The sequence below is a fragment of the Lagenorhynchus albirostris genome, chromosome 15 (genome assembly GCF_949774975.1).
Source record: "Lagenorhynchus albirostris chromosome 15, mLagAlb1.1, whole genome shotgun sequence".
Taxonomy (NCBI): domain Eukaryota; kingdom Metazoa; phylum Chordata; class Mammalia; order Artiodactyla; family Delphinidae; genus Lagenorhynchus; species Lagenorhynchus albirostris.
Window position 1 is genome coordinate 29,665,060 of NC_083109.1, and position 22,775 is coordinate 29,687,834.

General features: G+C 45.5%; 1 protein-coding gene across 1 annotated transcript; it reads left to right on the plus strand.

Moving 5' to 3' along the window:
• The first annotated feature begins 17,562 nt into the window (after positions 1-17,562).
• Positions 17,563-18,459, plus strand: OXT (oxytocin/neurophysin I prepropeptide). Its single transcript, XM_060123318.1, has 3 exons — positions 17,563-17,716; positions 18,028-18,229; positions 18,321-18,459. The coding sequence occupies exons 1-3, from the start codon at positions 17,597-17,599 to the stop codon at positions 18,374-18,376; spliced, it is 378 nt and encodes a 125-aa protein (XP_059979301.1). The 5' UTR covers positions 17,563-17,596; the 3' UTR covers positions 18,377-18,459.
• The last annotated feature ends 4,316 nt before the right edge of the window (positions 18,460-22,775 follow it).

The window sequence follows — 22,775 nt, forward strand, 5'->3', positions numbered from 1 at the left end:
TCCACTGGCCTTTTGCAGGATACCAGCACAAGGGAAATTGCCCTGCAGAAGAAGTGGCTCCCAGTCCAAATTGGGTGCCCTGTAGGGTCTTAGATGGTGATACTAAGCCAGGTCCCTGTGCTCCAGGAGTTAACATAGAAACTTCTATTCGATCCCCATGGATAGGGGAAACAGGAGGCAGTAAAAGGAGTGACTATGTTGGCGGCATGGAGGGGCAGTTGGAACAACTGCTGGTGCGGCCTGCTCAGCCAGTGGGGGAGCTGGATATGCTGGTGGGGGGGTTAAATTTTGAAGTAACATGTACCCACTCTCATTTTCTCCCTCTTCCCCTTGTAGAATAGGTTCCCCCCTTGGTTTTCCTTTCAGACCACTGCACCATAAGGTGGCAGTCCTCTGACTCCTTTTCCTCCTGGTGCAGTAGCATAAATGCTTCTACATATGGAATCTCATCTCTTTTCCCTGCTCTTTTGCAAAACACCTCTAATTGCGAGATTGTATAATAATTGAGTGAGCCATTCGGGGCCATTGCTCTTCTGATCCTAACATATATTGGGTCCACACCCTATTACAATAGTATATCATGTCTTTCTTAGTCATAGGCTCACAGCTATGTTTTGCCCATTTATCTAATACACTCCCCAAAGGCCTCTCCTTCGGGGTAGATGGAGTATTTCCCATTTTTATAAGTTTGATAACACCAAAACATAAAAGATACAAACAAATTCCAACACAAAAGGCCCAAACAAATTCCAACATCGATGCACACAAAACCAAAACCAAAACCAACACCAACTAACCGGTTCCCAAATTAGGTAGAGTCCAACAACAATTCCCTCTCCAACAAGGTCCCCAATCAAACAAATTGGCTTGTCCCATAAAGGAAAAGCCCAAATTGAGGGGGGAACATGTTCCCAGTGTGCACACCTGAGAGACTCACCCTACAAAATCGAGGTCTTCAACTTTCAGAAGTTTGTCGTTTCCTTATTTCAACTGCCAAGCACTGGGGTAGCCAATGACGCTTCAGGGAATTATGAAGGGAAGATCCTCAGGACAAATTGTCCCAGCAGCTGCTTGGGCTGCCCAAATATTCCCTGACCAGGGCCTGCTAGCCACGAGCAGCAAGGCTCCTGGTTGGCTCGCCAAATTGTTACCAAGTCCAGGCTCACTCTGCTCACCAAACAACAGGCCAGTGAATCAGGAGAAGGGGTGCTGAGGCAAGGAATAGTGACTTTATTCGGAAACCTGGCAGACTGAGAAGATGGCAGACTAGTGTACCCAAAAAAACTCATCTTATCAGGGTCTGGATGTCAGTTTCTTTTATAGAAACAGAGATGGGGAGGAGGTGAGAAAGTAAAGTAAAAAGGCCATTTGTCTTGCAAAATCTCCTCGCTCTGCCTACATCAGGGAGGGGATGAGTTAATTTCTTCTTTTCTGCAGCCATTCACAGGTGGGCAGGGTCAGAATGTCTCTCTGTGAGCTGAACAAAGGCCTTTTATTTTAACAGTCAGGCAGACGCGCAGGGTCCCTGTGGCAGGCCATCATGTATGCTTACATCTATAGACAGTGATTATAACAATAACAAAAGCAATGAAAAGCAAAGGTTAAATTAAAAGAAACAGAACCAACACGGAGTCAGAATTTGCTCTTCCCTGTTACAGTATTTTGAAACTCTGTTGCTTGGCACATACACATTTTTTTTTTAAATAAATAAATTTATTTATTTATTTATGGCTGTGTTGGGTCTTCGTTGCTGTGCTCGGGCTTTCTCTAGTTGTGGCGAGCGGGGGCTACTCTTCATTGTGGTGCATGGGCTTCTTATTGCAGTGGCTTCTCTTGTTGCGGAGCACAGGCTCTAGGCACGCAGGCTTTAGTAGTTGTGGTTCATGGGCTCAGTAGTGTGGCTCGCGGGCTCTAGAGTGCAGGCTCAGTAGTTGTGGCACACAGGCTTAGCTGCTTCATAGCTTGTAGGATCTTCTCAGACCAGATCTTGAACCTGTGTCCCCTGCATTGGCAGGTGGATTCTTAACCACTGCACCACCAAAGAAGTCCCACATACACATTTAGAATTGTTGTCTTCCTGATGAATTAACCACTTTATCATTATATAATGAATTTCTTTATCCCTGGTAATTTTCTTTGCTCTGAAATCTACTTTGATACTGATTTAGCCACTCCAGCTTTCTTTTATGTTTTCATGTCAAGTCCTTTTCTATCCATTTACTTTTGAAAGCTGGACATAATATGTCTGGTAATAGAAACTGAGGTAACCAGGCTTTTAGTATGAGGTTTTTTATGTTAATCTGGTTAGAATCTGGGCTGTGTGTAGATCTTTGCTGTAGCTGTAGGTTCCCAGGGCATATGTTTTCTCTAGATTCAATGTTTTGTTTTGCTTTTCTCCCCTGTTATCTTTGCTTTTCTTTAAGGATTTCTTCTTACATAGAGTTGGTGTCTTGCAGCTTTCTCAATCAATTGTATTATACTGGAGCCCTATTGATGTAGTGGTAAAGTGTGGAGAAGAGAGGCATTCTACAGTCTTATGATTTAATCTCAGGTTTTTGTTGTTTTTTTAATGGGCCTATATCCCTAGGCTGTGATCTTCAGAAACCTATTTTAGCCTTTCTTTTTTTCCTCCCCTTAATTGAGGCAGGAAGGCTATAGGGGGCTGGAAGTGTCTAATTGTTCTTCCCGCAGGTCAGATAAGGCTTTGATAAAGTAATTTCCCTTGAGGGCAGGGCTTTGTTATATACAGTGCTCTGGGTGTATTTCAAAATCTTTACAGGATTTTTCTCCAATCTTCACTTTGAGAATTGATGGCTTTCCTGAAGGCAAAACCAACAGAACTCTAAGGGTCTTTCCTAAGACTGGTCGCTTAGGAGTTAACTCTCAAGTTGGTGTGGACAGAAATAATTAATAACCAATCTATAAAAAGAATAGAAGCGTTTTATTTGAGCCAAACTGAAGACTATAGCCCAGGAGACACAGATTCAAGAAGCACTTGTGTTCCGCTGGACTATAAAATGGGGGAGGCTTACAAAGATGAAATTACATAAATTGTTTGTCAAGAATTAGGATTGGAGCTGGCAAGAAGTGAGGGTGCTTGTTAAGCAAGGATTGCTTGGGGTCTGAAATTGTTGCATAGTTACAAGTGATGGCTCAGCTTCACTGTACACTGGTGCCAAATTGAATCTCGGAGACAGAGTTTTGGGTGAAGCAGAAAAGGATAGCTTTACTGCTTTGCTAGGCAAAGGGGGACACAGTGGGCTCCTGCCTCAAAAAACTGGGAGGATTTGATGAGGGGTTTTATAGCAATACTTCAAGTGTTGTGTTGCTGACAAGATTAGGGTATGTGCAGGGCTTGCACTCCCTTAATCTTGTCTGAAGTGGTTTCTTGGCTGTTTCTCCCTTGATTAGCAACTGTTCGAGTCTGCCCTTTGGAACTCAGGGAAGGTCACGGAGGCTGGAGTCTTTCCTCCAAGAAATGGGGAACAAAAAGGCCTCAGTGCCTGAGAGTCCCACAGGGCCCCACTCAGTTTCACAAGGGGAGACCTTGAGACTGATACCGACCAGGGTTCTTGGCCTTCCCCAATCAATAGAAACTGACTAGAGGCTCGACAAGAAATTCAGGCAAGGCTTTATTGGGACCCCTGCTATAGCAGGGGGTAGCGAGAACAAACAACAGGTTCCCTGCTTGCTCGCTCCCTGAGTGGGGGCAAGCTTGTTCCTTACATGGGGTGAGGGTAGGGATGTGTCCAGTGGTCAGGCCAGAGGGGTGGCTTAGGTGTTTTGCTCACCCACTAGGTAGTGTTGTGTGCAGGTGGGCATGCTCAGTACCCTGCTTTTGCTCCCAACACCCTGTTTATGCTCCGGGCTCTTCCAAAGTGGCAGTACGGGTTTTTTTGGTCTTTAATTTTTTTTGTCCATAATTTGCCCCGACTGTGCATGCATACAGTTATTTTCTGTTTCTTTGTATTTTGTTGCTTGAGGTCTTTAATTTTTTTGTCCATAATTTGCCCCAACTGTGCATGCATGCAGTTATTTTCTGTTTCTTTGTATTTTGTTGCTTGAGGAGAGGTGTGTCCAGGTGCAAGCATTGCAGCACTGCTGCAAAGGGTCCCAGGTCTCAGCCTGTCTCAAGACTTATAAGGCTGCAGCTGGCAGCTGCTAGCAGATATTGTTTTGAGAATGGCTGGTGGTGTCCTTGAGTCTGATACAGTTCAGAAAATTCAACTTCTCAATAGTACTGGAACGTGTCTGAAACCATATCCACAATGGCCACCCAGCTCCATTTTGAATGCCTGAACCACAATTACTCCGTTTTGATTTTTAAATGCATTCTTTTCTCTAATGGTTAAAGCAGATGTATAATTCATGTTTGACAGGCCACAAAACAGGCTGTTCTAGTTAACATAAAGTTCAAGTTAAATCATTTGTAAGCCAAAATGACTTCCCCATACCTCAATATGTGAAAATTTCTTCTATCACTAGTCCATACTCCACCTCCAGGATTAGTCAATTACCATTTGAGTGTTCCTAAAAATTTCTGGCTTCAGGGGCTTCTGCCCCCCAATAAGCTGATTTTGGCTCTGATTATCTATATTCATGAGTCTTTCTAATTTTTAAGGTGGCAGTTTGCCCTGTGACCTCAAGTCTCTGATGGATCTAAGAAAAGTCATTAATTTTCATTTTATTCAACAGTTTTATTGTTGTGAGGATGGGAGTGATGATTTCCTAGCTCTTTACAAAACAGAGATAAATCCAGAAGTCCATCCATTTACTTTTCATCTACATAAATCATTATATTTCGAGTGAGTTTCTTGTAGAAAGCATATAATTGGGGCATGGTTTTTTAAAATCCATTCTGAAAATCTTTGTCTTTTAATTGGTGTGCTTAAACCATTTACATTTAATGCATTTTTTGATATTTTGGATTTAGGGCTACCATTTCCCCACTTCTGCCTTCTTTGAGTTATTTGGATTTTTTTTCATATTTCATTTTAATTAGTCTATTGTGATTTGCTTATATCTTTATATTGTTTCCTTTACTGTTCACTCTAGGGATTACTTAATACTTAATTTTTCACAGTTGTCTTAGAATCAACATTTTACCACTTCAAGTGGAAACCTTACTACAGTAAATGTCCCTTTACCCTCCTTTATATTGTAGTTGTCTTATTATTACATCTACATACATTAAAACTCCATTAGACAATGTTATACTGTGGCTTTTCCTTCAATCCTAATGTTCCGATTTTCCCTTTGGTATCATTTTCTCTATCTGCAAAATGTCCTTTAGCAATTATTTTAGAGCAGGTAATGCATTCTCTTGGTTTTCCTTCACTGAGAATATCTTTCTTTTTTCTTGACTCCTGAATGATATTTTAACTGGAATAGAATTCAGAGTTAACAGCTCTTTTGTTTCAGTACTTTAAAAAGCTGTACCTCCTTCTGGCCTCCATAGTTTCTGATGAGAAATCCACGGTCATGTAATTTTTTCCCCAATTAAGTAATAGATTGTTTTTCTTTGGCAACTTTCAAAATTTTTTGCTTGCATTTAGTATTCAGCACTATTGTTATGACTTGTCTGGGCATGAATTTCTTTGACATTATCCTATTTGAGTTTCACTGAAATTCTTGAATATGTGAGTTTATGTCCTTCACTAAATTTAGGAAATTTTCAGCTATTATTTCTTCAAATATTTTCTTCTGCTCCATGCTTCTTCTCCTCTCCTTCTGGGACTCTGATGAAACAAATGCTAATCTCTTCAGATTATACCACAGGTCCCTGAGGCTCTATAAACATTTTTAAAAATCTGTTTTCTCTCTGTTGTTCAGATTATATAATTTCTGTTGCTCTATCTTCAAACTTATTTACTTATTCCTCTGCTATCTCCATTCTGTTACTGAGTTGTTGGGCTGCACCCTGCAGGCCAGCAAGCCCTGTACTTGCCCAGCCTTAAGACTGAAGAAAGAGCCCAGAGTCAGTGACAGAGACATCAATGGTTTAATGGATAGAGGGATCTTACATGTCTGAAGCAAAGCCCTGAAGTGACACCCCACCATGTGTGGCAGATGGTGGGCAGGACATGGCAGCAGTCTTCACTACGAAGGGGAGAGGAGGGGGGAATTGACATCAGGTTGGCTCATCAGTTACCAGGGAAACCAGCAGAGCAGCATGCCCCTCACTGCCCCTTTGAGAAGCTATCATGGTGTAGATGTTCTTAACTAAAGATTAGAACAATCAGTAGCTGGGGCTAGAGGCAAGTATGTAGGCATTTACAGATTAGGCTCTATGATTAAAAGGGAAGGTCAGTCATGTGAGTAGTGTGTAGGTGAAGCAGGGACTGGTCAAACAGGGGATATACAGAAAGCAAGAGAACAGCCATCTTGGGTGGCCTGATCATACATGAGCCCATAGGGTTTTGTTGTTGTTACTGTGTTTTTCAGTTCTAAATTTTCCATTTCCTTCTCCTTTATGTCTTCTATTTCTTTGCTGAGACTATCTTTCCATTCATTTCAAGTGATTTCACCTTTATTTCATAGAACATGGTTATAACAGCTGTTTTAGTGTCTTCTTCTGATAATTCCAGCATTTATGTCATTTCATTGTTGGTATCTGTTGATTGTCTTTTCCTTTGTCAGTCAAGATTTTCTTGATTCTTCATAAGCCAAATAATTTTGGATTGTATCTTGATTTTTTTTAATGCTTTGTTATCATCATTTACTTTATTTATTTATTTGGCTGAGTCGGGTCTTAGTTGCAGCATGTGCGATCTTCGTTGAGGCATGTGGGGTCTTTTGTTGTGGTGTGCAGGCTCTTTGTTGCATTGCGGTGCGTGGGTTTCTCTCTAGTTGCGGCATGCGTGCTCCAGAACGTGTGGGCTCTTAGTTGCAGGACACCAGCTCTCTCATTGAGGCATATGAGCTCAGAAGTTGTGGCATGCGGGCTTAGTTGCCCCAGGCATGTGGGATCTTAGTTCCCCGACCGGGGATTGAACCCGCATCCCCTGCACTGGAAGGCAGATTCTTTACCACTGGACCACCAGGGAAGTTCCTATCTTGATGTTTTGAATATTATGATGAGACTCTAGGTCTAGTTTCAATCCTAAGAATTTGTTTGTTTGTTTGTTTTAGCAAACAGTTGACTGGGTTAGGTTCAGGTCACAATTTCTGACCTGCCTTTTGTGGGCTGTGGTTCTAATGTTTGTTCAGTTTTCAAAGCATTTGCAATGCTATTTGGATCAGACCCTCACGTGTGCCACTCAGTGACCGGTCTCAAATTTGCACTATGGTCTAGCTGAATTCTAAAGCCTGTGGTGTAGTATATAGCGTCAGATCTGCTTATGCAGCTTGAAGATGGGCTCAGGAGTTCATACCCAACTTTATGCATTTGCTCTCTTCACTCTCAACAGTCTCCCTGATACTTTCCAGCTTCTAAGGGCCTTCCTTCCTGGTCCTCTGGTCAGAAAGCTGGAGTTTTACATTCCCTGTTAGGCCACACCCTTCATGTGACTATATCTGTGTCCAGAGCCAAGTGGTAGAAAGATAGAGAAAGATGAAAAGCAATGGAGAGTGACCCCATGCTCTTTGGTCAGAGAGGAAGCATTTCCCTCCCTCAGAGGTTTGGGTGCCTGTCTGGATGTCACTGCTTTTGCTTTGCTGCCACCTTTGCCACCATTTCTGTGGCCATAGCAGCATTGCCTGGTGGCTGCACTGTGATAAGGGGGGATGGGAGGGGTAGAAAAAGGGGAAATTACTCTCTCTGAGCTTTAGGAGATACCTTCCACTCCTCAGATCAGGAAGAGAGGAGAAATTCTCTTGGAATAATTTCTTTTCAACGTCTGATGCACTCTTTGAGTTCTAGCTAGGCAATACTAGAGGAGAAAAATAGTAAACCCACCGCCAGTTCTGGGAACTTTGAATGCTAGTCTACTTATCTGCCTGCTACCATGTACATTTCAGAGTCCTCATATAGCCACTCTGTGTCCAAAATTTATACTTACATTCAACGAGAGAGACCAGGTGGAGTATGCTTGTTCCATCTTCTGCAGAACAAGAAACTTTTTTTATTTAAAACTGTTATTTATTTGTTTGTTTGTTTTTTGGCTGCACTGTGCAGCAGATCCCTTAGTTCCCCAACCAGGGATCGAACCCACGCCCCCTGCAGTGGAAGCTCCAAGTCTTAACTTCTGGACTGCCAGGGAAGTCCCTTAAACTTTTAAATTAAAGTATAACATACATACATAAAAGTGCACAAATCTTCAGTATTTACCTAATTTTCACAAAGTAAACATACTGTGAAGTCAACATCAGATCAAGAAATAGAAGCACCTCTCATGCCCTTCCCAATCACTACCTACTGCTAGTGGCCACTCTCCTCTTACTTCCAGCTCAGTAGATTGAGTATGCCTCTTTTTGAACCTTATATAAATGAAATCATACATTTCTATTCATACACATTCTTTCATTTGACATAAAGTCTGTGAGATGTTTTCATATGTAATAGTAGTTTCTGCATTTTTCATTGCTTTATGGTATTCTGTTGTATAACTTTACTTATTCCATTTTACTGGTGATGGACATTTGGGTTGTATCCAGGGGGGGCTATTACAAATAGTGCCACTATGGTAAACATTCTTGGACATGTCTTTTGATGCTCGCTCACATGTATGTATTTCTGGAGCATAATTGTGGGACCACATGGTATGTACATGTGCAGCTTGCGTAATACTGCGAACCAGGTTTCCCAAGTAGTTGTACCAACTTACACTCCTTCCAGCAGTGTATGAAGGTTCCCATTGTTCTATATTCCCTTGGTAATACCAGCCTTTTTTGTTTTTTTAACATCTTTATTGGAGTATAATTGCTTTACAATGGTGTGTTAGTTTCTGCTATATAACAAAGTGAATCAACTATACATATACATATATCCCCATATCTCCTCCCTCTTGCGTCTCCCTCCCACCCTCCCTACCCCACCCCTCTAGGTGGTCACAAACCACTGAGCTGATCTCCCTGTGCTATGCGAATATCAGCCTTTTTTAATTTTAGCTATTCCAGTGGGTGCATATCTCATGATGGTTTTAATTTTAATTTCCCCAATAACCAATGGGATAAGTACATTTTCATTCTTATTAGACAATTGTATAGCTTTTTTCGTGTTTTTTTTTTTTTTTTTTTTTTTTTCTGGTTCATGTGTCTTTTTTTTTCTGGCCAGGCCACACGGCTTGTGGAATCTTAGTTCCCTGACCAGGGATTTAAACCCAGGCCCTCAGCAGTGAAAATGCTTAGTCCTAACCACTGGACTGCCAGGGAATTCCCTGTAGGCATTTATTTTAGATTTTGACTACAAACCCTTTGTTGAGTATATATGCTGGGTAATAAAAATGGTTTGATCCACAGTGATCTTTGGGAGGCACTAAGTGGTCATGAGTCTCCTAAGGACTGAGATAATCAGGAAGCCCATTGAGGTCCCACTTGTTCTATATGACCAAAAGTACTCTATCTGTGGTGAATCAGGGCCTAACCTAAGCCACCACAACATAGCATCCTAGTCCTTTATCCAGTTGCCAGACCTCTGTTTTGGTTACAGACCCAGAGCCACTTGGATGAAGGAAAGACCAGATGAAGGAAGAACCCTGCAATAACGTTACATATTTGTACTATAAATCTTCCTCCTGGCATTTGCCAAAGAGACCTGTGACCTGTGTAACTGGAGTGGGGAAAAAATACCAAGACCTTCCTAGAACGTAGACTAATCCACAGAGACCCAGAGTTCCACTGTGGTCCAGTGATCAGAGCCAAAGCTTGTGGTAGTCAGGAGGTAAGTAGGATGTAGGTATCAGGAAGTAACATCATACCTTTATAAAATGTATGTGTGTTAGAGGGTAGGAGATAAATCTCATGAAAATACAAAGGCTTGCACGTCAATGAAGTTTCTAGAAATGCAGTGGCCTGGGCCATGTTGGGATATCCTGTCAAAAGTGAAAGAGAATTTCCACACTGTGCTGATAGGAAAAGCTAAACGTAAAAAATTCCTTGAATCTAGCAATTCCACTTGTAGGTATATACCCAAGAGAAGTGATGTTTGTGCTTGCGCATGTAGGAGAATGTTCACAGAAGCTTTATTCACAATAGCTAACAACTGAAAATAATCCAAAAGTCCATCAACAGAATAATAGATAAATATGTTAGTATATTCTTACAACTGAATACTACTCAGCAATGAAAAAGAATCAAACCACTGCTACATGCATTACTGCATATTCATGGATGAACCTCAATGAGAGTATATAGAGCAAAGTAAGCCAGATATATAATTACATCTATATGAAGTTCAAAAACAGGCAAAACTAATCTATTGTGATACGCATTAGAGTAGAGGTTGTCTCTGAGAGGATACTGACTAGGAGAGAGCATGTGGGAGTCTTCTAGGGTGCTGATCATTGTAGTGTTTTACAAAGCATAAATGGGTAAAAATCCACTGAGCTGCACATTTAAAATTTATGCACTTTATGCAAATTTTACTCTGATAAGTAAAAGTGAAGGAGAAATATTTCCCATCATGAGACAAGGTGACATAGCTAGAAATGACTGCATAAATTTGTTGGCCAAGAAAACAGAAAGCGCATCATATGAATACCCTCTCTTATGTAGATAAGTGTGTTGCTCTTATAGTAACAGCAAAACAGATGTCTTTCTACCCCTAAAAAAACAATGGACAAGTTGCTATACCTTGAGCCCTTTATCCCTGAAAAAGAGATGCATTGAACAGTGGACCTCCAGATATTGGAATCCACATTGGCCACATTTGAATGTACTACTCTGACCCATTTAGCAGAACCAGAAGGGCTGTGGGCTTTGAGGTCATCCAGGGCAAGAGGACACCACAGGAGATCCAGCTGTAAGGCAGGCAGCTCTGCCTTTTAGGCCTTAGGACCCAGCCGACCCCCCATGCTCAAGATGCCCACGGGTGACCAGAATGCTGGGGAAGCCTGTGGCAAGCCCCAGTGGGGTCTTACATCAGAAGTCCCTAGGGTTTTAGAACAAAGCTATGACCCTTTCTGACAAGTCACTAGCTCCTTGTCGGAGACTACCTGATGCTGAGACTCCAGGGTGTATCAGTTAGCTTATGCTGTACACAAACCACCCAAACATTATTGGCCTGAAACAATAAATACTTATTACTGCTCATGAGTCCCTAAGTCTTATGGATGATTCTTCTGTTCTTGGCCAGGCTCATTCACGGTGTGTGGTCAGCTGTGGGTCAGATTAGCTTCATGGACAGATGGACTCTTCCTGAGCTCATGTTCCCTCGCCAGCCCATACATGTGATCTCATGGGGAGTCTTATATGTCCAGTTGACCAAAGAGGAAAAAATGAAGTCCAGTTTTCAGACAGCTCATGTCCAGGTGGCAGATGGCTACAGTGTTGCTGTCTTGCTTAAGTGGCCCTGAAAGACAGTAAGGAGATGAATTTTCTCCAATTGGCTGTACTTGATAAATTACATCACAACCACTTAACCTGGAGCTAGAGAGAGCCTTAGGGACAGATAAGTAGCTAATGTTTTGGCTGCATGATAAGGGACTTGGGACTTAGAAGGAATATGATGGGAGGTTGGTGACGTGGAGGCCTGTGGAAAAGTATATGGATGGACCTCTCAGAATGGATCTGAAGTTGGAGAATATTTGTGGAATATCTGTTGAATCTCACCAAAGGGACCTACTGCAGAGGTGGCTGTCAGGAATCAGGTGAACAAGGTGACTTGTGCATGTCAGACATCCTCTATCCCATCCACCCCAATTCTTGCTCAGTGGACTCATGAACAAAGTGGTCATGGTGGCGGGGGTTGAGACTGTGTGTGGGCTCAACCGCGAAGGCTGACCTGGCTACCAGCATCACTGAGAATCTAACCCACCAACAGCAGAGACCAAGTTGGGCACCATCCCCTGGGGCTCAGCCAGTCACTGCTAGCACCAACATTTATAGACACACTGAAATACAGCATGATGGATATTCCACCAAATTGCTTTTGACCAAAGAGCTCCCTTTATAGGAAAAGAAAGAGGGCAGTGGATTTTCCTGGTCTTACCATGCACCTATTCATCAGAAGCAGCTGGCCTTGGAGAACACCAGAACAGCCTATTGAAGATGGAGTTACGGTATCAGCTCAGAGAAAACAATCTAATCTAATGCGTATCACATCTAACCTGGGGTTAGATTGTTTTCTGAATCTACAATCAGTGTGTGGGACTGTCTCCACATAGGCAGTGGTGTGGGAAAAAATAGCTGACTCAACAAAGGAAAATAATTCGTGAACAGTACTGAGAGACTAGTTGAAATTAGAAACTGCTCACTCTTTGTAGCTGTGAGATTCCCATTAGCAGTACTCAGTCACTCTGACATAAGAATAGAGAAGGAAGCTGCAGCATTGAAGATCAAGGTTGTGTGGGACACCATTATGCACCAAAATTCTCTCAGCCCTACTCTCCATCCAGCTGCTGCTGGGGGACCACTTCATGTGGGCTTTGACTGGCTCTGCACCAGGACCATCAGGCAGCACTTCCACTTAGGTGGAGGTGATACTGCTCACCTCTTTTTTTTTTTAAATTAATTTATTTATTTCTGTCTGCATTTGGTCTTCATTGTTGCACACGGGCTTTCTTTAGTTGCAGCGAGTGGGGGCTACTCTTCATTGCGATGCATGGGCTTCTCATTGCAATAGCTTCTTTTGTTGCAGAGCACAGGCTCTAGGCATGCAGGCTTCAGTAGTTGTGGCACATGGGCTCAGTAGTTGTGGCTCGCGAGCTCTAGAGCGCAGGCTCAGTAGTTGTGGTGCATGGGCTTAGTTGCTCCACGGCATGTGGAATCTTCCCGGACCAGGGCTTGAACCCATATCCCCTGCAGTAGCAGGCGGATTCGTAACCTCTGCGCCACCAGGGAAGCCCACTGCTCACCTCTTAAATAGTTCATCGAACACTTACTATAGGACCCAACAATTCTATTCCTTGGTAACTAACCAAGAGAAATGAAGCATATGCCCATGCAAAGACTTGTACATAAATATTCATAGCAAGATTATTGTAATAGCCAAAACTAGAAACAATGTCCATCAACTGATGAATGGATAAACAAAATGTGGTCCATCCATGGACTACTTCTCAGCAATACAGAGGAACAAACTGCTGACACATACAATCACTTGGATGAACCTCAACAGCACTATGGCAAGTGAAAGAAACAAGACACAAAAGATTATGTACTGTGTGTGGTTCCATTTATAGGAACTTTCTAGAAAAGGTGAATCTATATCAGTGGTTTCCTGGGGCTGACGATGGGAACAAGGAGCAATGGCGAACAAGCACGAAGGACTTTTCCTAGGATGGAAGCATCCTACAATTGGATTGTGCTGATGGTTGCACAACTGTTTACTAAAAATCATCAAACTGTGCTCTTACAATAGGTGAATTTTATGCCATATAAATTATACCTTATTGAAATTGTTTAAATAAAGAATTTCAACTTTTATGTCAAGCAGCATTTGGCACAACTGATCATTTCCTCCTCCTTGAAATCCCGTCTTCATACTCTTGTTTTCTCTGACCTTACTCAGGGTTCAATTCACTCCCCCTAAGTGACCTCCTTCAGGTCTCTGCCTTTACATATTGGCACTGATGATGTCCACATTTACATATCTGCAGCCCAGCCCTCTCTCCTGAACTCCAGACTCTAAAACCCAAATGCCTGCTCACAGTCTCCTTGGATATGTGATGCACACCTCAAATGTCATATGTCCACACTGAGCTCCTGCCCTTCCCAACCCCGATCTGAGCCACCCTCAGGGTCCCCATCCCAGCTGATGGCAGCTCCTTTCTTCCCACTTGTCAGGCCAAAAGCCTTGGAGTTGTCTTTGACTCCTCTTTTTCTCTCCCACCCATATCCAACCCATCAGCAAACCTCAACTGGCGCTTCCTTCTAAATACACCCAGAAATGGGTCACTTCTGCCCACCACCTTGGTCCAGCCCATTGTCATTCCTCGCAGGCATTGCTGCAGTAGCCTCCTCTTCCCTGCTTCCACCTTTTTCCCACAGCCTTTTCACAACAAGATATCCAAAGTTGTGCTAATAACATGTAAACCCAATCACATCATGCCTCTGCTCTGGTTCCCCATTTCATTTGGGCCTATGTGACCCAGTCCCATGTGACCATTCTGACCTCAGGACTCGGTCACTCTGCTCCAGTCCCACTGGCTTCCTTGCTATTCCTTGAACATGTCAAACATTCCCACCTCAGGACCTTTGCACTTGCTCTTTCTCCTGCCTAGAATAGTCTCCCTCCAGAATTCTAAAATAGTCTTGTGATTCCCACCCCTGGTATCCATACCTTTGTGTAATCTCCTCCAGTTGCATGTGGGTAGGACCTGTAACTTTCTTCTAACCAATAGAAGAATATGGCAAAAGTGTTGGGGGATCACTCCCATGATTATACTATAAGCTAAAGATGAAGGGATTTTGCAGATGTAATTAAGGGCCCAATTATCCAAATTAATCACTTTGATTTTGAGTTAGAAGATGACCCTGGTGGACCTGGCCTAATTAGGTGAGCCCTTTTAAAAGAGGGTTGGGGACTTTCCTGGTGGCGCAGTGGTTAAGAATCCGCCTGCCAATGCAGGGGACATGGGTTCAAGCCCTGGTCTGGGAAAATACCACATGCCGCGGAGAAACTAAGCCCATGCACCACAACTACTGAGCCTGCACTCTAGAGCCTGAGAGCCACAACTACTGAGCCCGCGTGCCACAGCTACTGAAGCCCACTCACCTAGAGCCCGTGCTGCACAACAAGAGAAGCCACCGCAATGAGAAGCCTGCGCACCGCAACGAAAAGTAGCCCTTGCTTGCAGCAACTAGAGAAAGACCGCACACAGCTACGAAGACCCAACACAGCCAAAAATAAATAAATTTACATTTTAAAAAAGAAAACATACATAAAGTTTAAAAAGTTATTAAAAAAATAAAATAAAATAAAAGAGGGTTGCCTGCACTTAGAGACTTGAAGTACCAAAGACTCTTTCTCTCTGTTGCTGGCCTTGAAGATGCAAATCACATGAGTTCTACAGCTGCAAGGCAATGCATTCTGCCAACAATATCCCAGGCTCCAGAAACGAATGCTGCCTGGCTGATATCTTGACTGCAGCCCTGTGAGACACTGAGCAGAGGACCCAGCTGAGCCGTGCCCAGACCCACAGAAACTGTGGGGTAATAAGTAGATGTTGTTTTAAGCTGCTAAATTTGTGGTAACTTATGACATAGCAATAGAAAACCAGTCCACCCTCAGATATCCACATGGCTTCTTTCCTCACCTCCTTCAAATGTCAGATGTCACCTTCACAAACAGACCTAGACTGAGCACCTCAGGAAAACTGCAACAAGTCCCACCTTTTCCTCCATAGCACTTACTGCTTCCTAACCCACTGAAATATGTTTCTTGCTTCTCCCCCTCCACTAGAATATAAGCGCCTGAGGGCTGGGATTTTTGTCTGTTTGTATCACTGATGTTTCCAAGCATCTGTACTGGGACCTGGTGCATCTTCAGATGACAGTTGTTGAACAGCTGAAGGAAAACTGTCCTGTGGGGGACACTATGCTAAAATAATCTATGTGCATGTGTTAACTTGGGTGAGGTCACTGTGCTCACAGGGCAGGCGGGAGGCCTTTCTGGGGCTGCCTCCAGGGTCAAGCCCTTGGCCTTCTAGCCCGGCAATGCCAATGAGCTGATTTGGGTGAGAAACAAGACCAGCTGCTGACTGGTAATCCAGGTCAGCCTGATCTGCTCAGCCTGGCAGCCTCAGCCCCCACCTTGAGGGGGTCAACAAGAGTGCAGAGGAGGCTGTCTCCTCTCCCAGGGATGACAATGACCTCATTTTTTCCTATTGCACGTCGGGATCCCCAGAGAGCAGACTGAGATGGAGTTTAACATGCAGGATGCTTATTACCAAGGGCCCTTGGGACCCACACTTGTGGGAGGGAGGAGGTGGAAACAAGGCTAGGCGGAGGGAGAACTTCCATGCAAGGCTCAATTGACCCCACAGGGATGTCCTGAGCTGAAATAATCCTTCAGAGTTGTCCGGCATTAGGCCAAAATGGACCAGTCATTGGATGTGGGCCGCCGGGGGAGGATGTGACTATGACCTTGGGACAGGCGGCTCTCTGTAGCTGAGGCAGGCCTTGGATGGGCTGTCAGCCAAAGGCTATCTGATGACCACTCTCCCAGCAGCTGGGTGGCAAGTCCCTTCTTGAAGGAGGATCCATGCTGAGCACCTCCCTGGTCATGACAACACTGATCAACACCCTTTCCACTGAGGCAGTCTGTCTTTCTTTTATTTTTAATGATTTTCATTTTAAGATACTGTACATTAAAAATGCAAAAAAAATCAGTTGTTTTTCAATTTTATTTTTGGCTGTGTTGGGTCTTAGTTGCGGCACGTGGGATCTTCATGCGGCATGCCCGATCTCTAGTTGTGGCGAGCAGGCTTCTCTCTCTAGTAGTGGCCCGCAGGCTCAGTACTTTCAGTGCACAGGCTTCATTGCCCCGCAGCATGTGGGATCTTAGTTCCCTGCATTGGAAGGCGGATTCTTAACCACTGGACCACCAGGGAAGTCTCCCCAAATCACTGTTTTTAATGCATAACTAAAAACATAGAATTACAAATGAAACCAGTTATATTTATGAGCAGGTATCAAAATATTAAAAACATTTGAGATACAGTCACAAATGTGCTTCTTTATTTAAAGCATTAGATAACAAGATCTAGTGGCAGGTCCAATAACTGCCATAATTTCAAAGTGATGATGAGTCTGATGTTTAGAGACATTTGCGATAGCTGTCGTAATGGGATAGGAGGACATCTGCCATTTTGATTTGCAACAAAGCCACGGGTATTGCAAATTCCACTGTGGTTTGTTGTCTACCTCACAGCTGAGGAAAGGCTGAATTTCAGTTAGAAGTGAGAGGAAATAAAATCTTTTCCGATCTCAGTTCCGGGTGCAGGGAAATGGTTGCTGGTGTGGGGAGTGGGGCTGGGGTTCCAGGAAATCTGTGTTCAGGAAGAGGAGGACTTCTTTGTAGAGGGGAGCTAGGCTGCGTGTGTGGTTGGCCGAGAGGGCAGAGGGGGAGTCCTGCCGGAGTTTCTTCTGGCCTGGAGGGGCCCGAGGGTCCAGCCTGACCCCCACCCCAAGGTATTGGGAATGGGGGAGGGGGCTGCAGGGCGCCCCCCCCCCACCAAACCCTGTCCCACCCTAGGGCCCAGGCCACGGCACTGGCTCCCCTCCCAGAGCTGCTTCCTTCCCCTAGCGGCATTCGGCATTCGCTATCATCGCCAGGTCCATTAGCCATTAGCCGATGCGGTGACCTTGACCCGGCCTGGACCCTGCAAATGAGGGGGCACGCCGGGGGCGCAGGGCCTGAACCGCAGCGGCCTGCTGTGACCAGTCATGCGGCGGCCCTCTTAGACACTGCTCCGCCTACGCGGCCCCTGGGCATAAAAAGCCGGGCCAGAGAGACAGCGCAGCCGCCGGACCCCGGACCCAGCCCGCCCGCACCATGGCCGCCCCCAGCCTCGCCTGCTGCCTGCTCGGCCTCCTGGCGCTGACCTCCGCCTGCTATATCCAGAACTGCCCCCTGGGCGGCAAGCGGGCCGTGCTGGACCTCGACGTACGCAAGGTGAGCGCCCAGCCCTAGTCCCGCGGCACTTGAGGCTGGGCAACCCGCAGCCACAGGGTCGCCCCTGCCGCTCCCTTTCCCGCGCTGACCCCGCGCCGGCCCCGCCTGGCCTAGGAACCAAGGCAGCCGAGTAGCTTTTGAGTCCCCTCCTTCGACCGCTTCTGGGGACCAAAGAGCGCCAGGGAGACACCGAACCTCCGGCGCTCCTCTGCCCTGTCCTCCCCCACCCGGCTCAGCCCCCCGCCCCGCAGGCTCTCCCTCCCGGGCCCGGGCCCCTCCCCGCCCCCGGCTCACCCCCGCCCTCCCGCCAGTGTCTCCCCTGCGGCCCCGGGGGCAAAGGCCGCTGCTTCGGGCCCAGCATCTGCTGCGGGGACGAGCTGGGTTGCCTCGTGGGCACGGCCGAGGCGCTGCGCTGCCAGGAGGAGAACTACCTGCCGTCGCCCTGCCAGTCGGGCCAGAAGCCGTGCGGGAGCGGGGGCCGCTGCGCCGCCGCCGGCATCTGCTGCAGCCCGGGTGAGTCAGGCTGGAGCCGGGGCGGGACCGGGACACCGGGACCAGGCGGGGCGGGCCGTGGCGGGCCCTGACCCGGCGTCTCTTCATGCAGACGGCTGCCGCGGCGACCCCGCCTGCGACCCCGAGGCCGCCTTCTCCCAGCTCTGAGACCCGCCGGCCCCCGACACCGTCGGAGCGCAGCCCTCGCTCCCTCCGTAGCCACCCCCAGGAACTATGACTATTAAATAAAGCAGATTTTTTCCCCTCCAACCCGACTCGCGTCTAAGTGTCGGAACTGGGAAGGGAGGGCGTTGGGGGAGTCGAAGATCGCCGGCTCTCGGCGCTTCATGGGGAATTAAAGCCGCCACCCCGAGGGGAGAAGGGTGCCGTTCCGCGGTGACATCCTGTAGGGGTGGATGGAGGAAGGAGGGGGACGACACGGCTGGCTCCCAGGGAGATGGAAACAGTCCCCTGCTTCCCCCTCCAACAGAGCTGGGGGCCTACAGCAGGCTGGACATGAGAGGAACTTTCTAAGGTCCAAAGCGACAGAGTGGGGCCTGCAGAGATAAGAGTCTGACGGGGCACCAGAGGAAGGGTAGGAGGTTGGTCGTAGAGAGTGAAAGACTTCCTGACATCTGGAAGCAGGCTTGGGTCACACATGAGGGCTGGCCTGGGGGAGGGGAGCTTGGCTGGGGCAGCTGAAGGGCCTTCACGTTTCCAAGGAGCTGGACTCTCAGGCCACAGGAGGCCACCTGTACTCTCAGAAGGGGTGGCCAAGCTGGGGAGGCTGGGCGGGAGGGCCAGCACAGCCACCCTGTGGCTTGTTGTCCCACCCAGGAGGCCCTGGGCTCCCAGTGTTGCATGGAAGCCAGGAGCCCTGCTCCTGACCGTGCAGTAAAGAAACGTGACAGCACTGGGGACCCTGCAGAACAGGGGTTCCTGAGAGCCCATAGCCACAGAAATGACCACAAAATGCAGAGGACACTAACAGAGAGACTCCTGCAACCTACACTTCTCATCTGTTCCTGGATCAAAGACCATTTTGGAGCAGCTATAAAAGCCTAACCCCTCTCCCCCAGAATGTGCCGCCATTCACTTACTCGTGCTGTGGGACAAAAGCGATTTCAGAAGGTGCATGCCCACACACCCACTCCAAATAAAACAAGAGCGCATCACTATCTGTTAGTAATTTTTATATGTTATTTCTGTGGCTTTCTCACACACTGAAGCAATGAGGATTCACTCAGAGGCCTCCCACCCACCACAGGCAGTGTGTCGTCTCAGAGTGGAGAGAGAAAAAGTATACTAAAGAGGACTGTAAGGTTTTCTTTGTATAAATTACAAAACCAGGCAAAACTAAGCTATGGTGCTAGAGGTCTTGGGTGTGGTGGTGACAGGAAGGGGTGTAAGGGGGCTTCTGGGGTGCTGGTCATATTCTGTTTCTTGGCCTGGGAGCTGGTAAAACAAGTGTGTTCAGTTTATTAAAATTCATTCAGATTGTACACATGTGATTTGTTCACTTTTGTATGTATATTATACTAGAATAAAAGTTTTTTAATGAAAAAATTATCATTATTACTAAGATGTATGACGAGAAGAGACATGAAGCTTTTGAAAGCCCCGGTGGTTCCTGACAAGGCTGTGAGAGCAGGTTCCTCCTCTTACCCCCCCTATCTGGAACAAGAAATGACTGAAAGCTGAGTCCTGTTCAAATCAACCATGGGGAAGTATGTGATTCTCATAAATTGGTGTTTGAGAACCATGTCAAAGTTCTGTGGTCCCTCAGAAACCACACAGATGAAGAGGGAAGCAACCAGAAGGAACCACACTACTCAACTAGAGAGACACAAGGTTAGGGATTTGTGCTTTTCCAAGCTTGGGCATCCACCGGCCACATCAGCAGGAAGCCTGGGATCTCCCTCTGGGACATCACTCTCTGAGTGCCCTGCATACCCTTCAAACCCCAGAGGATTCCATAGAGCAGAGCCATGTCAGCCCAGGTCTCCCCACCTGGAGAGAGAGTTCAGGGTCCCCTCACCCCTCCAGTGTTTCCTTTTCTGGTCTCAGTAACACAGGGGCAGATTGACACCTCTTTTTCAGGGGATGATGCAGAGGTGGCATCAACCTGGGCCTGGTGAGGAAGAGGAGCTGGGAGAGCTGCCACGTGTGCTAAGTGAAGTGGTTCAGTGGCCAGACGGTGCAGAAGCCATTCTTCACTCTTCCTCCTCGCTCAGACCCATGGCCTTTGTCCTCCTTGGAATGACTCCTTCAAACTACCAAAGTGCTTGGGGCTTGTGCAGGGTGGTGGTTCCCAACCCCTGCTTTGTATAACTAGTACTTTGTGAACCCATTTAACTACCTGGGAATGAAATTCCTAGATAACATGCCCACCCACACACAATTTCAAAAACATATAATTAGTCCTAGCAGTAATATAAAGTACAGAAAAGGAAAGTAATTTAGTACAAAATAACACTATTTTAATATGTAGCTAAACATTTCAGGCTACACTGGGTGACATATACACAATAAGGTCATCTCATGATTATATCTGCTTATATCAAATACAGTAAAAAGAGATTGGAAGCCAATCTCTACAGGACATTCAGGAAAATAAGATGGTCAAAGCACCATGAGGATCAATAGTCTTTTTTGTACCTAAAGAAAAGATGGACTCAGATATCAATGAATCACAAAGAATGTATTCATGGGACACCTGGGGAAATTTGAACAGTATATATTTGATGATAATATATATTGTTGAGTTTTGGCTTGGGGCTTGCATGTGTGTGGTAACAGTCTGTGGTCATATCTTTAACAAAAGTTCCTCTCATTTGAGATGCACACTGGAACGTTTACAGATGACATGGGATGACTACTGGGATGACTTGGGGGTGGGAGGAGGGAGTGGAGGTAGAGATGAAAGAAGGATCATGTGTTGATAATTGTGGGAATGAAGGAGGGGGTAGGTACCCAAGGGGTCTTTGTTTAGTGGCTCTACTTTTTTGTATATTTGAAATTTCTCTTAATAAAATCTAAAAAACCAAAAAGATTGTGGTAGAGGTAAATATTCTGATATGAAGAGATGCCCCAAATTTACTTTGTTAAAAAAGATGTGAATTACTTTGTTAAAAAAGATGTGAGTAGTATCTGTACATTATGAAATAATACTAATTTGTAAAATAAAAATTCATATGTGTGCATACCAGAACACTGTGGGCAACCTCAGAGATGAGCTCTTCACAGCTGTGAGAAGCTTTAGGACACAGCATTCCAGTCTGAAAGCTATAATCATTGACTGCATCACTGAGCATTTATTGCTGTGATTTATTTTTATGTCACTCTGTACTATCCAGCTCCTCCAGTACAACCTTGAAGGACAGCAATTTCAGTTTTCTGTAGGGTCTATGTGGACAATAAGTTTGCCCTGCTTCCATACCTACTAAATTTCGTGTAGTTTAGTTTTTAAATCTGGAATGGTTTGAAATTGTACCAGAAGTTTTTCCCGGCGTCATAAGAGGTGATTGTCCATGGGGCAGAGGTCAGAAATATTTTTTCCCTTTCCCGATATTTTCTTCCACGTAGAGGGGTTTCCCTGAGATAACACTCCTCCCAGGGAGTAGCTGACTTGTGGGGCAGGGTGAGAGGAAAGGAGCAGGTATAATGCCACCCCTTCCTCTCTGATCCCTCTTGGGATGAGGCTGCCATCCCAGGAAGCATGTGCTGTCACAGTGCAAATGCTGGAGCTCAGCGGTAAGCCCTGTGAAGGTCCAGCTCCTTGTGTCTGGGACAGTAAACAGCTCTAGCTTGTTACTCAGCTTTGTGAAACCTCCTTGCCAGCAGATCCAAGTTGCATTGTTTAATATCAGTTCTATCAATAATAAAGGTAGTCTTCTGGCTTCCAAATATCACATTCTTTTATTTCATTTTTTAATTGTTTCAGAATTCAGGGGTTATAGTTAGTTAAAGTTAGGCTGCCATTATAAAAACACCCAAACCGTAAGGAGACCTTAGGGAGGTAGAGAAGGTCACTGTTTAATTCCCTCTGTCCTATCAGTCCTCAGTGAACATCCTCAGCTCTGTTCCACTTTGTCACTTAGGGACCCAGGTTTCTTCTCTCATATAGCTCTGTCATCCCCTAGGCCTCATCTCTGCCTGCATATTTGAGACCAGGACGTTGTGGATTCCACTGGGTGGGAAGGGAAAGAGTGTGGAGGAGGCTCACACTGTCGTTAAGACCCCAAGTTCACTATTCCTTTCACTCACATTTTATTGACAAGAACATGGTCATATGGACACACAGTGCAAATGAAGCTGGAAAATGTAGCTACAATTCTATTACTACACAGTGCCAATCAAATTCCCAGAAGGATTTTTTTGGTACGAATTGCAAAGGAACTAAAATAGCTAAATCAGTTTTGAAGAAGAAAGTTGAAAGAGTCTCACTACCTAATTTCCAGACTTACTGTAAAGCTACCACACTCAGAGCAGGGTGGGAGTAAAGAAAAGATAGGCCTATTGATCAATGCAACAGATCAGAGAGGCCAGAAATAGACTTACATGTGTA